General features: G+C 38.9%; 1 protein-coding gene and 1 pseudogene across 2 annotated transcripts; both read right to left on the bottom strand.

Annotated features, from left to right (window-relative positions):
* Nucleotides 1–120: 120 nt before the first annotated feature.
* On the bottom strand, nucleotides 121–6,701 carry C4BPB (complement component 4 binding protein beta). 2 transcript variants are annotated; one of them, XM_014566557.2, is made up of 6 exons: nucleotides 6,313–6,701; nucleotides 5,593–5,763; nucleotides 4,228–4,404; nucleotides 2,092–2,185; nucleotides 1,039–1,165; nucleotides 121–339 (listed from the first exon to the last, which is right to left on the bottom strand). In XM_014566557.2, exons 1-6 carry the CDS (start codon nucleotides 6,368–6,370, stop codon nucleotides 187–189), a joined length of 780 nt encoding a protein of 259 aa, XP_014422043.1. In that variant the 5' UTR covers nucleotides 6,371–6,701; the 3' UTR covers nucleotides 121–186. The 2 variants fall into 2 exon arrangements, with proteins under 2 accessions (XP_014422043.1, XP_006193413.2); XM_006193351.3 differs by having other exon boundaries at nucleotides 5,593–5,766; nucleotides 6,313–6,698.
* A 5,908-nt stretch (nucleotides 6,702–12,609) lies between these two features.
* On the bottom strand, nucleotides 12,610–13,210 carry LOC106730793 (annotated as a pseudogene).
* Between the last annotated feature and the right edge of the window lie 27 nt (nucleotides 13,211–13,237).

The following is a 13,237-nucleotide window of genomic DNA, read 5'->3' as shown; positions in this document are numbered from 1 at the left end:
CAACACACACACACACACACACACACACACACACACACACACACACATCCCATGCATCGTACAATTGCAGTTGGTTACCATGAAGTTACATTTCAGCCCAAAGAGCGAAAAATCTAAAACTTCCAAACCAAGAGGAAATTTTATTTACAGGTGTCTTTCTATTACCCAGTCTGCTTAGCTATGATGTTAGGGCAACATTTTTGCCTTCAACATTTTTGCCTTAGCTTTCATTATTTCCAGAGAATATTTTATTTCCTCCATGGTTAAGTTATGTTTCTTAAACTTTTGCATAATGTTCTCTATAGTTTGGCGAAGATCCTCCGTCTCCTGAAAGGCAAGCTGAAGAAAGAACATTTTCTTAAGTTATAATTTAAGAACTGAGACCAAGCTCTACACTCTAAAGCTAATGAGTAGTGTTTAGGTCCCCAAGTAGGGGCTCAGAACCAGGCCGTCTTAAGTAGGGATCTGAGTCTTCAGCGTGATGAATCATTTAAATCTGCACGATGGCTTGGGGCTGCCTGGGGTGCCCTCCAGGATGCTGCCAAGTGTCCCTCTCCTCCCTCTGGGCACAGGGATACATTATATATATATTAAGCCTTGAAATTTGGTGTGTCTTTGAAGAGGACACTGTCCCTGGGGTCTTTTTTATTTTCTGAAAACAAAATTTAGTGGCTTAAATTTACTTATTATCCTAGTAATAAATATAGACCAAAAGGTGAGTGTCAGTGAAAATGGACCTGTTCAGTAGTTTTGTTTCTTTTTTTTTTTTTTTTTGTCTCAAACATTTTGAGACTTTTTGCACCAAGTCTAAGACATGAGTTTGTGTGCCTTGTTCTCTAAATGGTGATGGTGGAGAATGGGAACTTGCATATATAAGAAACATGAGCGCATAATTTATGAGCCCCATTCCACAGTCAGGTCAAGACCAAACCATTCAAAACCATCCCAAATTGAGCAGCTATTTCCTGAGCATGTAGGAGCGACACCAGGCCATGGAGGTACAGCTGTGAGGCAGACAGACAAGCGCCCACTACTTACAAACTCCTTCTCAAACTGCTCCTGTGCAGTTAGCTTGGTGGCTTCTTGGATCACCTCACAGACCGGAAGTGCGCTGCTCCAGTCCCCGTCAATGCACTGTTGGCTCTGTGTGCCCACCAGGCAGTACCTGAACAGAAATTAGAATGGCAACATTTACCCTTTCCACCTCTGAATTGGGCAACTAAACCTGGTTTTGTGTAACTGTATTTCAGTATTTCCTGCTGTAATAGCATCTACTTCCCCACCCCAGAGCCTTAATGCATGCTTAAGTTATCTCAATATTACAAAGCAGTCACAAAATAAAACCACTCTTCTGGGAGTGGGGAGGACCTGAGTGATGAGTCAGCCCATAAGACTCGGAGGAGAAAACAATTCTAAACGCGTGTTTTCACACACACAGTTTAAGGGAGAATTGGGGGAGAGAGGAGTCTCTTCACCAATCAGTAACTAAAAAAGCATCTGTCATCCATGCTCTAAAAAGGAGTAGAAAGCTAGAGACAGCCTTCAAATAAATCTGGGTGAATTGGCTAAAAAAAAGAGCCTCAGCTTTTAATCAAAAAAAAGAACAGAGTAGAGAGCAAAACCCATTGGAGGTAAATAATGAGATTGAAATGCCAGTGAGGCCACAGGACTCCGAGTTAATAAGATTAGGCAAAGGAAGGAAGAGGCTAGGAGTTCTGTAAGGGGGTCACCAGGCAGTCTAAATTAAGGTTAGACTTTAATTAGGATGTCTTAAAGATCTTTACTCTAAATAATTCTATTTCTGCACTTCCGATATTCTGGGTGGGTTTCCTTTTTTTCCTGAGAAAAACATACATTTTAAATATTTTATCTTGTCTTAGCTAAGAGAAAAAAAGTAATACTTCAATTAGGATAAGTAAGAGGATAGGTCTGCCTTCTAGGGACTGAGGAGAGCTGGCAGTGGACTAAAGCAGGCCTCAAAATCAGAATGCACTAGGTAATTACGGGACTAGGTTAAGACAAACTTGGGTCATTCTCAAAACAATGCTATCAGTCAATGGGCGAGGTCTTGGATTTGAAAGGCTTACTTACCCTTCTTCACAGTAATAAGTAATAGTAGATCCTGGGGTGAAATCCACTCCTTCAAAATAGCCATGAGTTATATTCTCAGGAGAGTTACAGTTTCCTGAGAGACGGGAGTACAGAAATGACAGTTGTCAAGTCCAGTAATGTGCAATTAACAACCCAGCCCGCTAAGTGCAACTATTTATTCCAGCACTGCCAGAATCTGGGACATGTTCTCCATCCATTTCCTTATGATCAAAATCACATTTGTCGATGGGAAAGACTGTCTCCCCTGGCTCTTTCTCTGAGTCACTGGCAATTTGAGAGTACTTTCTGATTGGCAGGAGCTTGAGGAAAGAAACTTTAAGTTGTAGAGATGCTAATTGTCAGTGCACAAGAAAAGAAAAATTAGACTACAGGTGGAGGTGGAAGAAGTAACTCCCTGAGACAGTAGATAAATAGTGTGGACTCTAATGGAGGTTGACTACCCCTGCGGGAAAGTTGTACGATAGGAGAGCTTCTGGGGGAAAAAAAAAACAAAGAAAGAAGAAGAACAGCACTTGGGGGAAAGATAATGAGTCTGTAAAATTGTGGAAAGAAACTTGGACAAAGTACTAGATGCGTGAGTTTGGGTTTCAGCCCTTCCACTAACCACACAGCACTAAGGAAGCCATTTCATCCTTCCCTGCTTCCTTCTTAATCTATAAAATGAGCAGACTAAATAGTATTATCTCTAATGTCCCTCTCAGCCCTGAGATTGTATGTGTCTAAACGTACCGATGAAGATTAAAGGCTAAATTAAGAATAATTATGTAGGTGTATATACATTGAAACATTAAGGTGTTCAAAGCAAATAGGTCACTAAAAACAGCAAAACATAAAAGAGCATGTATAGCATAATAATACTTTTGTAAAACACAGTCATACAGTGACATAAATGCACAGGAAAAAAAAGTCTGAAAATTACAAATCAAAGTAGTATTATCCCTGGGTAGTAGGTTTGTAGGTAATAAAATGTTCTCTTCTTTTATTGTCTGTATTTTTCTACAACAAAGATGTGTTACTTGAGCTGTTAATAAACAAGTTTTAGAAGATCAAAACCTGAGTTCAAAAGTCATGGGGAAGAAAGGAAAAAGACTTTCAGTGAGTTGATTAAGAAATTTCAGTTGAGACAGGGTTCTCCTGGTGACTTTCAGGAGCACAGTTTTGAACTAAAGGAGATGATAATGGATCTTGGATTTAAACAGAAAAGAATCTGCTTTATTCAGGGACCTAGGAAGCTTCCCCTAGAACTGAGCAAATTTCTTCTGTATGTCACAGGGAACCATATTCAATACCTTGTAATGACCTTTAATGAAAAAGAATATGAAAATGAATATATGTATATACATACACATGACTGGGACATCATGCTGTACACCAGAAATGGACACATTGTAACTGACTATTCATCAATTTAAAAAATAAATTAAAATTAAAAAAAATAAATAAATATAAATAAGTAAATAAATAAATATAAATAAGTAAATAAATAAAGAGCAGGGGGAAGAGCCATACATACTGACCAGGAAAAGATCCCTATGTATGTTGTTATATGGGAAAAAAAGCTATTTTAAAAAATATAGCCAAGTCCCATTTTTGTAGGATATATGTGTGTTGGTATCTATGTGTGTGCATTGATTTAAAATATCTGTGTAAACATAAGAAAACGTCATTAAATAAGCACATCCAGGTAACTACCTCTGAGAGGCATGAATTATAGTGATGAAAGGAGATAATTTCAACTCTTATTTCATATAATTTTGCAACGATGAGTTATGGTCTTTTTTCCTGTTTTTGTGTAACTTTCCCCCTCCAAAAAAAAACTTTGTCATTTAATATTGAAATTTTTTTTTTTTTTTAATTGTAGAATGTTCCAAACTACCCCAGGCTGGACCTAGCAGTCAGGAATTCTACTTGAGGAGACAGTAAAGGATTTGTTTATTGTTTGGATGCTGTTCATGTCATGAATTGAGGCTTGGCTCTTTCTTGGCTGCTTGCAAGATCCCAAACCCTTCCCAGATATAAAAAAAAGAGGACGGCATTGCAGGAATGTGGCAAATACCTAGGCTTTCCCTGAGGATCAGTACCTTAGCGGTTTACACCTTTTTCTTTTATACTTACTGCTTTTGCAGATAGGAAAGGGAGGCACCCAGGTATGGTTCTCCAGGCACCGGCTCCAACTGCTGCCCTTGAGGATGTAATCCTCATTGCACTTAAATGTGACTGTGTCATTCACATCCACAGGCTGCAAGACACTGAACTTGCCATTCTCCAGGAAAGGGTCAGGACAGTGGCCCCCTGAAGAAGAAAGCAGGCAGAGATTTGAAAGAGCTAAGCTGAAGCTCACCACGACAAAGGCTAGACCTCTTCCAGCTTCACTGAGAAAACTAAAAATTAGAACTAAAACGGCATCTTTTACTATATACTGGTATGTGGTACCAAATCCTAGAAAAGAAGGATGAGAAAAAACTGGGTTGCCCTGAGTGTGGTAGAAAAAGTCTGTCACAAGAGTGACAACTGGCATTTGAATTTACTAAAATCAAGCACGTGTAACTGGAAATTACCAATAGCTTGTTCATCATTCTGTTATGTTAAGCACTGCTCAAAATTCTTGAACCTACATTTGAGACAAGTGTTTCCTTCCCTTTCATCCAGTCAAATATGTACATTACTCATCATTTTTTGCTTTGTTTTCTTTTGTTTTCCCCAGGGGGAAAAACAGGAGAATATAGAGGGATGTAAATTTGGTCATATGAAGAAAGGATACACATATAGGTGTTTACTCCAGGTATAAGAACTTCACACTCTAGGAAATAAAGGAGAACTAATCCAGCTATTCCAAAAAACAGTTATTAATAGAGAGATGGTGAACTAATTAGTCTCTGTTTCTACAGACACCACAAATAAGTGTTGTGAACTTGAACAAATCATTTAGACCTCAGTTACCACCTTTGTAAATTGAGAACATAAATTTTCTCCCAGTTCAAAAGTTACACAATGGATGAAATAAAATGATGTGATATATTTACTTCAAGATAATAATAATGTAAAGGAGAATTGTACATGAGAAGAGTCATATGTTAGTCATTATTGAAGCTGGGTGATGAGTATATATGCATTCATTTTACCCTCCTGTCTTTTGTATATGTTTAAAATTTTCCATAACATAAAAATTTTAAATCAGTATAATTTTAAACAAATTATAGCCCCCCCCCCCAAAAAAAAAGTAGGTTTTAATATGTAGAAGAAATTCTTTCCTTCTTGCAGGGGTGATTGAGTCTATTAATTTCAACTAAATAAATACTGACCCGGAGCTGATTATATACCTTCTGAGAAAAGTTCCACCACTACAGTGCTTTAAAAAGGATTCCTAGAAGTTGAAACTTTTTTTCTTATTAAGTCTTAACATGGCCCACTTGGAGGTATGATGTGAGTGAATACAGGAGGGTGACAAGATGGACAAAGAAGCAGGAAGATCAAACTTACACTGGCACTGGGGAGAAGTGGCATTCCACCCTTTAGAGGCATTACAAAAAATGGTTTTCTCTCCTACCAGGTGATAACCCCTGATACACAAGTAAGTCCGCAGAATTTGTTCTCCGTCCTCCTTTGAAACAGATATGCTATTGTCCACTGCAGGAATTTCTGAACAGCTCTCTGCTGGAAGGAAAAAGAAAACAGATTCACTTGACATATGTGCTGTGAGGAAGCAATTATTGGATTTCCCCCATCCAAGTGTCCTGTTGCTGGATTACTAATTCTGACTCCTTGTGCTCTTCCATGTCTGGGTACATCCACATCTCTCCCGTCTCAAGGAGACCCAAAGTTTTGTTTTCAAAAGGATAACAGGAATTTTACTCAAATTCAGCCATAAATTATCCACTCCTAAAAAAAATCCTCTTTCCAAATAGTATTCCTGGATTTTATCATAGATAAGATGGCTCAAGATTTTGAAATTGGTACTTGTTTTGCACCCAGAACAGAAAGGGAAGGTAAACAGGTAAAAACCATAGAGCAAAATCATCATTAAATATTTACAAGCCCCTACTGAGTACAGAATGTTAAGTCAAGTAATTTGAGGATTTTTAAAGAAAGTAAATATATTTCTTAAATTTAAATTTCACTAAAACCATAGGCAGAATGCCTCATAAACCACAAGCTGACATCAAGTGTCTTACAAACTGAGCTTAAGAAAAGCATACGTACCATCTGAGGCAGAAATCGTCCACACAGCCATGAGACAGCACATAAACCAAAAAAGCATTATGTGATCAGTTGTTTGACCCAGGTTGGAAATAATCCAGCCCAGGCACCTGGTTTGGATCAAAATAGGTCTTCTAACACCACTTTGTATCAGATCAACCAGTCTGTTCCTAGAGAAGGAGTTTGACTTCCCTTCCCTGAAAGGAAAAAAGAAAAAATTCTGCAACAAGAAGTTGGTATAAGGCCTGGATTTTGCAAAAACACAAAGGGGTAGTAAAAGTGTTGCCAGTTTTAAATCTCAGTTTCAGAAACTGCCCAGGCTCTGTTTATGCAAATCCAGTTGACCAGTGTCTCTGAACTGCAGGCTGGTCCTTAATCAACAGACGTGGGCCGAATGGTCTTGCCATGACCTTCACTTCTGTCAACATTTTCCCATGTTTACAGTCCACCTTCTGCAACCCTCTCCAGCATTGTGGGTGGAGGTGGTGGGGCAACTGGGGAAGGGGTGTATCCCTGGTGCTTTCCCAAGTGAAACCAACTCTGGGTGCTACCTCCTCCCCCTTTCTCAAATGCCAGATGCCTTAAGGCTGTAAGCAGCACTGAAGACTGAAACCTCAAGGAAGTCAACTTAGCTTCTCTGACCTTCCAGAGTAGATAGCTTCTCAGAAAGGAGCTGGTCCTGGTTGATTCCTAACCTGAGAAGGACTCCAAAGTCCTGCAGCAACACAATGTCTTCATTTGCCAGGTCTGCACCAGGCTTCCCGTTCTGTGGGTCTTCTGGGCAGGATTTGACCGGAGTCGAGTCAACCAAATGAACTAAGAGAGAGAGATAAGGGGAATGCTTTGGTCTCGGGAACTGTAGCATGTAAAATTGCTCTTGGGTTCTCATAGCTTCTTGTTCATGATGATTACAGCAATTAGCCGGTTGTCTGTGCTCCAGTTATGAAATTGGGGTAAAATTCCTACAAAATGTTAGTTTTTAATAAAATAATAAAAACGAAGCATCATAATAAATATAAAGCGTAGGACACAGCAAGATCTCAAACGTTATTCTCAACCCCATCCATCATCATTATTTTGTAACAGTTTGTTCACATCTGTCTCCCACATTAGACTGTGTTTAAAAACAGAATTCAAATTCATGACTTAGGCAGCATCCAGCTGGTAAATGGAAGGGCGCTCTGAGCAGCTGTACAAAATGGAGAATTTTCATAGGAGAGTGGGGCAAGGAAGTTATTAGCAAAAGGAAAAAGGAAGAATTGTTTCAGGGTAGTCACCTTCTTTGGGGGGAAGGAGGAGAGTTTAATCATACAGATTACCACATTAGTGCTGACCGGAAAATTCCAGACTAGCTGATTAAGATTATATATATGTATATTCCTGGTTGAAGGTCGAAATTGTAATTAGGTCAAGTATTAAACTTCAATTGGTATCAGGAACTTTGGCACAAATGACATCATTTGGGACTTGTGGTTCTCTTTTTAAAAAATTTTTTTTTTGTTTTGCTTTTTTTGGGGGGGGGGAGTAATTAGGTTTGTTTATCTATCTATTCATTTATTTATTTGATGGAAGCACTGGGGGATTGAACCCAGGACCTCATGCATGCCAAGTGTGCACTCTGCCACTGAGCTATATCCTACTCCTCGCTTATGGTTCTCTCTTTAACAATTGTTAACAAGTCTAGAACAGGAATTGTGCCTCTTCTGTGTTTTGCATCCCCTTCCTCTGCATTCCATAATGCAGAGCAGCAGCATCTGCTAAATGAACAGAAGCAATGCAGGGGGAATGAAAAGAACACAGTTACCCAGAAACTCTACCACAGCCCCTCACATCCATACTGATAATTTATCACTTATTACATACCGCCTTCATGGTTTTTCCATATCTTTGGTCAACTAATAGGTGAGCCCACTATAAGTGCAAGCATCTTTTAAAAGATAATTTTCTAAAAGTTAACAAAGTGACTTTCATATAAATATAAAATACATACATGTCAAAGTTTACTCAACTCATTAATTAAGGAGGGAACCATGAAGATGCTACAATGAATTTAAAGAAGAATTGAGGAACAGATTTATGTAGTCAGTCAGTCAAAGGCATTCTAAAATGACTTTTCTAATAGATGCGAAACTGGTTATTTACAGGGCAACAAACTAATATTTGGAATCAGCTTTTCCAATTGATGGAAATTAATGCAATCTCTACTGAACAAAATTCATTTGCTTTGCTATGATCAGGAATCATTTGCAATGTTCTCATAAAAGCATCGTTTGCATTCCTATCTATTTTCTACAAATTAACCTCTACCCTTATAGAGATGTAAAAAAGCCTAGTTAATAGAAAGTCAATCAAAATTACACACCCTTATGGAATCAATAATCCCTGGAGAATGTCTGTTAGACAATATTCATTAATCCATTAAGAAACTTCTCCAGTGATCTCTTTTTAGCTAGTTCCAAGTTTTGAGTAACTTTTCTTAACATACCACATATTCTATTTCTTCAGGAATAAGATGTTCCCCAGTATCCAATGTGTATAATGTTTATACAATAAATGATAAAGAAGTGAAAGAAAATTTTGTTTATTCTTATCTAAACATGGGCATAAAATAGAGCATTATTACAGGAAATAATTGTAAATAAGGCTTCATCTCAATGGCTTATTTCAGATTCAGAATTATTAGGACTTTAGAAAGGTACTATATTGCTTATAATATTGTCTTACTAATATTTCTCCATGAAATGTAAAAATATTTACACTAAGTAGGATGTATAAATACTATAAATGTCCTCACAAAGTTCAGGTCAGGTTTTGTGGTCAAATATTAAAAGAAAAATTTGTTTCCAAAGCGTATTGAATTTTGTAATTCCATATAAGGGATTACGTTTTATTACGAGAGTCCAAGTTTGAATAAATTAATAAATGAGAATTAACAGACTCTACTTGACCTTTGAACAATTTGATGTAATCCAGACCTTTTTCTGGAGAACTGGGGTAATAAAGCATGTGCAGACATCATACTCAGACAGGTTTGATTGCTTCTCAAAGGAATGGCAGCTAATAATTAGTGGAAGAGATCAGGAGGTGAGGGTGGAGTAGAAACACAAAAAGTCAGCAATGCTGAGGATGGGGGGAAGAGTTTGGGGGAGTTAGGCAAGGGGAGTACACCCTGTATTGTGAGTGTGAGATTTTAAGACAATTGTGTAAAGGTGATTTTAAGAAGTTCCACAGTATGTTATGAATGGAGTCCCTTTGGTCTTTGTCAAGATAGTTCAGAAAAGATGAAAATTGCTTCTCCAATTAATTTTTCATCTCAAGTTGATGTTTCTTGAATGCCTCACGAAGAAAAACCTGGGCCAAAAAAGTAACCTTTATGCAGACTACCTGAGCATAGAACTAATATAAAATTTTTAAAGGTCAATCATGAAAGATTGTAGAATAAGCTTTGCTTGCGAGTCAGGACAGATGTGCATGACAGCAAGATCAGACTTGATGAATGACAAATAGTGTGTCATTAGGTGATGACAGCGTGACTCTACACTAACTGCTGCTCAACTTGTTATAGCCCCTCAGACTTGTTACAAAGACTCACCTACTGAAACAGATTGCTATTCACTCCCCAAATCCGTGTCATCCCTCTGCTTTAGTAATTAAACCCCAATTTTAGCTGAAACAAAGTTACTTTGAATTTTTTTTTTATTCATTTTCAGCCTGTCTTGCAACTACATATAGCCATTGGACTAAGGCTTGGCCAATGAACTAGAAGTATTGTGTGCAGCATCTGGAACATATCCTCAAAGGAAGTCGGTGTTCTGCTCCCTTTTGCTGACTGTGGAATGTGGGCATGACTCCAGTAGCTTGAGTAGCTCTATTGTACTATGAGGTAGAACCCAACACGTTTTGAGGATGCTGAATTAACATGACAGAAGGGGAGGGAGCATATAGCTCCAGTGGTAGAGCACATGCTTCGTGGGCATGAGGTCCTGGATTCAATCCCCAGCACCTCCACTAAAAATAAATAAACCTAATTACCTCCCCCTGCCCCCCAAAATAATAATAGCCCAATAATAAGTAAACTAAGTAAAAAAATTTTTAAAAAACATGACAGAAGGACCTGCGTCCTTGATTACTGAGGAAGCCCCATGCCAGTCCTTAACTGCTTATCCCCACACTTCATTGTATGTGAGAGTAACCTTCTGTCATATGTAAAATGCTGTTAGTTTGGGTTTGCTGACACCTTCAACTGAAACCAACTCTAATCTGAAACACTGGTGGATGAAAAAAAATAAGGGTCAACTGGTGCTTGAGTGAAATGACCCAGGAATTTAAATTTGGAAAAGAATGTTTTATAGGCCTTATTAAATTGGGCCCAGAGACTGTTTTCCATTCCATGCACAAATTCTGAAAAGGCAGTGGATGAGAGAGAAAACCTAGGAAGTGAAAACTGAATGTAAACAGAAAGGTAAGTGGATGACTGATGAAGAAAACCCAAAATGGATAAACAAGCTATTCTCTGAAAGTAGGCTGCACATTTGGTGATGGGACTTAATACTGTTTGAAGCAAGGCCACATTACATCTGGAATGCTCTTCCTCAAAGTTCCTATGCTTCTGAAATTATTTCATTTAATTGCAAGGAGAAACTCACCTCTAGAATCTGACCTAGTTTTCAAATTAAAGCATCAGATATACAATCAAAAAGGGTATTTAAGTGTTTGGGGGGAATTCAGAAGGGAGTTATTCTGCCTGCAATGACTGAAATAATGGACCTGGCACCGGCTTACTGATGATAGCAGAAGAAAGACTTTGTGCCTTGAAGTTTTTAAGAAAAAGAACATATTTCTCTCCATGATTAGTGATGTTATTTTATTACAATCCATTCAAATTCTTAAGTATTCCACAAGGACCAGTTAAAAAAAAAAGTGAACATTTCAGAATCTCATATAGTCCCCTCCTCTGCTTAAAAAAGTTAATATCAAATAGATATCTCTTGATCTGTTTCATGCTGAAGGAAAGAAAGGGAGAAGGGGTGGGTGAGTACATGTGGAGATTATCATCCACCTCCTGGTTTCCTATCCTGAGGGTCCAGGAATGGATTTCAGGAGGTCATGACTCCCTAAACTGTATGCACAACTTGTGTGTGTGTACCTTTTTCTGGGGATAGACTCCTTAGCTTTTGTTAAATTCTCAGATGAGTTCAAGACAATGCATGTGGGTTGGATGATACAGAATACTCTGAGACCATACAAAATGGGAACAGGTTACTGCCAAACTGCCACAGGAAGTGCCGGGGGGTGTCACCAATGAGGACAAGCTAGTGAATCCAAAGGCTGGCCCTCCCCGTGGTGAGTCCCCAGTAAAGACACTGGAGAGGTTCAAGACATGATGTAACAATTACGGCTACAGAAATTAAGCAAACCATGACCATTACCCAACAGTCATTTTCTAATCCTGACCATCTTGAAGTTTCCAGCTACATGTAAAAGTAGTACGTTAGGTGTTTGTTGGGTCCTCACCATCACAGGTCTTATGCCTTGACAGAAACTCCATCAGTACTGAGGTGAGTTACTCAATAAGGGTGTTCATTCACCTATTTATTTGTAAAATAGGGAGAATGATCCCAGACACTCCCAGTCTTCTACAAGTGGCGGCCTGATTGCTGAATAAGATAACATTTTAAAAAGCGCTTGGAGATCTTTCCCAGGAAATTACACCCTTGACACCCTCGTCGTTGTAACTCGTCCAGATATATTGCTAAAGCTCAGTGTGTTTAGCACCACTTCTCACTTCAAAGGGGGAGAATTCACAAATCATTGCCATGCCATCAGAGCCCTTGGACTTACAGAACTGATAACTGCTTTACTGTTATGAACATTTCGTTTTATGTCTGTTGCTAATTACCCTAGAGAGTGTTCCAAGTTCCTTTACCATAAACACCTACATAACTATTATCTAATAGTGGTTTTGGTCAAGGTCATTCACAGGGGGAAGGCATTCCCAGCAGGGAAGGATGGGTTACAGGTGTGCTGTTAACTGTCTCCTTTCCAATAATAAATTCTAGAAAGAGGACAGAGTCTTTGTTTCAGTCATTACATGGCAACCAATAAGTCATCATTAAGTATTCATTAAATAAATTAATACAGCTCTAGAAGGTTGATAATGTACGGCAGTAATGATCCCACTGGTACCATTTGGAAATGCTGAGGGAACTTGATAAACGCAGGACTCACCAGTTTAAAACCACCAGTTGGAAATATACACACAATCTAATAATTTGAGAATAATTTTTCAGGGGTCTGGGTTTTTTTTTATTCTGTAATGTTTCCAAGACTGTGCCCATTAAATGCAAACAAAAAAGGAAGAAGTCTTGGCAGAACAGGAGAAGTGATGCACACTTGGTGATCGGATCGATTGAAATATTATCCATGGCATAGAGCCGCCCACGCTCTAGCTGTTTCTGTGGCTTGGGCTTCATTGGCCTTCCACTGCTCTGCTACGTCATCACTAATGGGTCATCTGGATTGGCAGCACTTAACGAAGCCTGGATCGACAGCAGAACCAACCGTGCGGATCTGCAGCGCTGGGGACGACTTACCTTTCGAAATATCTAAACATATTCTTCCCAACTTGTCTACGTTAGGATGAAACAATTTGGTCATGAAACATGCTTTAGGGGCTGCCATTGGTATTCTTCTGGAAGGAATAATTCAGGTTTAAAAGTCCCTCCCTAAAAGGGGAAATCCTGGAGGCCAGCAGTGACCACATGAAAATAACAGGCGTTGCTCTCATCTGGTTCTGCGTCAGCTTCGGGAACTGGTTCTGCCAGCAAATGCTGGGTCTCCTTGATAATCCTGCGGGGCAGCCCGGCCATCTTGTCAGATCCCGAGTTCGGCCTCTGGTCTTGTCTCCTGAGAATCATTTTAAAGAAGC

The sequence above is a fragment of the Camelus ferus genome, chromosome 23, assembly GCF_009834535.1.
Source record: "Camelus ferus isolate YT-003-E chromosome 23, BCGSAC_Cfer_1.0, whole genome shotgun sequence".
In the NCBI taxonomy this organism is placed as follows: Eukaryota; Metazoa; Chordata; class Mammalia; order Artiodactyla; family Camelidae; genus Camelus; species Camelus ferus.
Note: the sequence above shows the minus strand (reverse complement) of the source record. Positions and strands in the feature narration are given on the sequence as shown.

Excerpts from the sequence above, each read along its gene's own strand:
- C4BPB (XM_006193351.3), bottom strand. The coding sequence starts at position 6,370 with ATGCTTTTTTGGTTTATGTGCTGTCTCATGGCTGTGTGGACGATTTCT. Across the intron at positions 5,767-6,312 it reads GACGATTTCTGCCTCAGATG|CAGAGAGCTGTTCAGAAATT; the intron begins GTACGTATGCTT and ends TTTTCCTTCCAG. Across the intron at positions 4,405-5,592 it reads CACTTCTCCCCAGTGCCAGT|GGGGCCACTGTCCTGACCCT; the intron begins GTAAGTTTGATC and ends TTTCTTCTTCAG.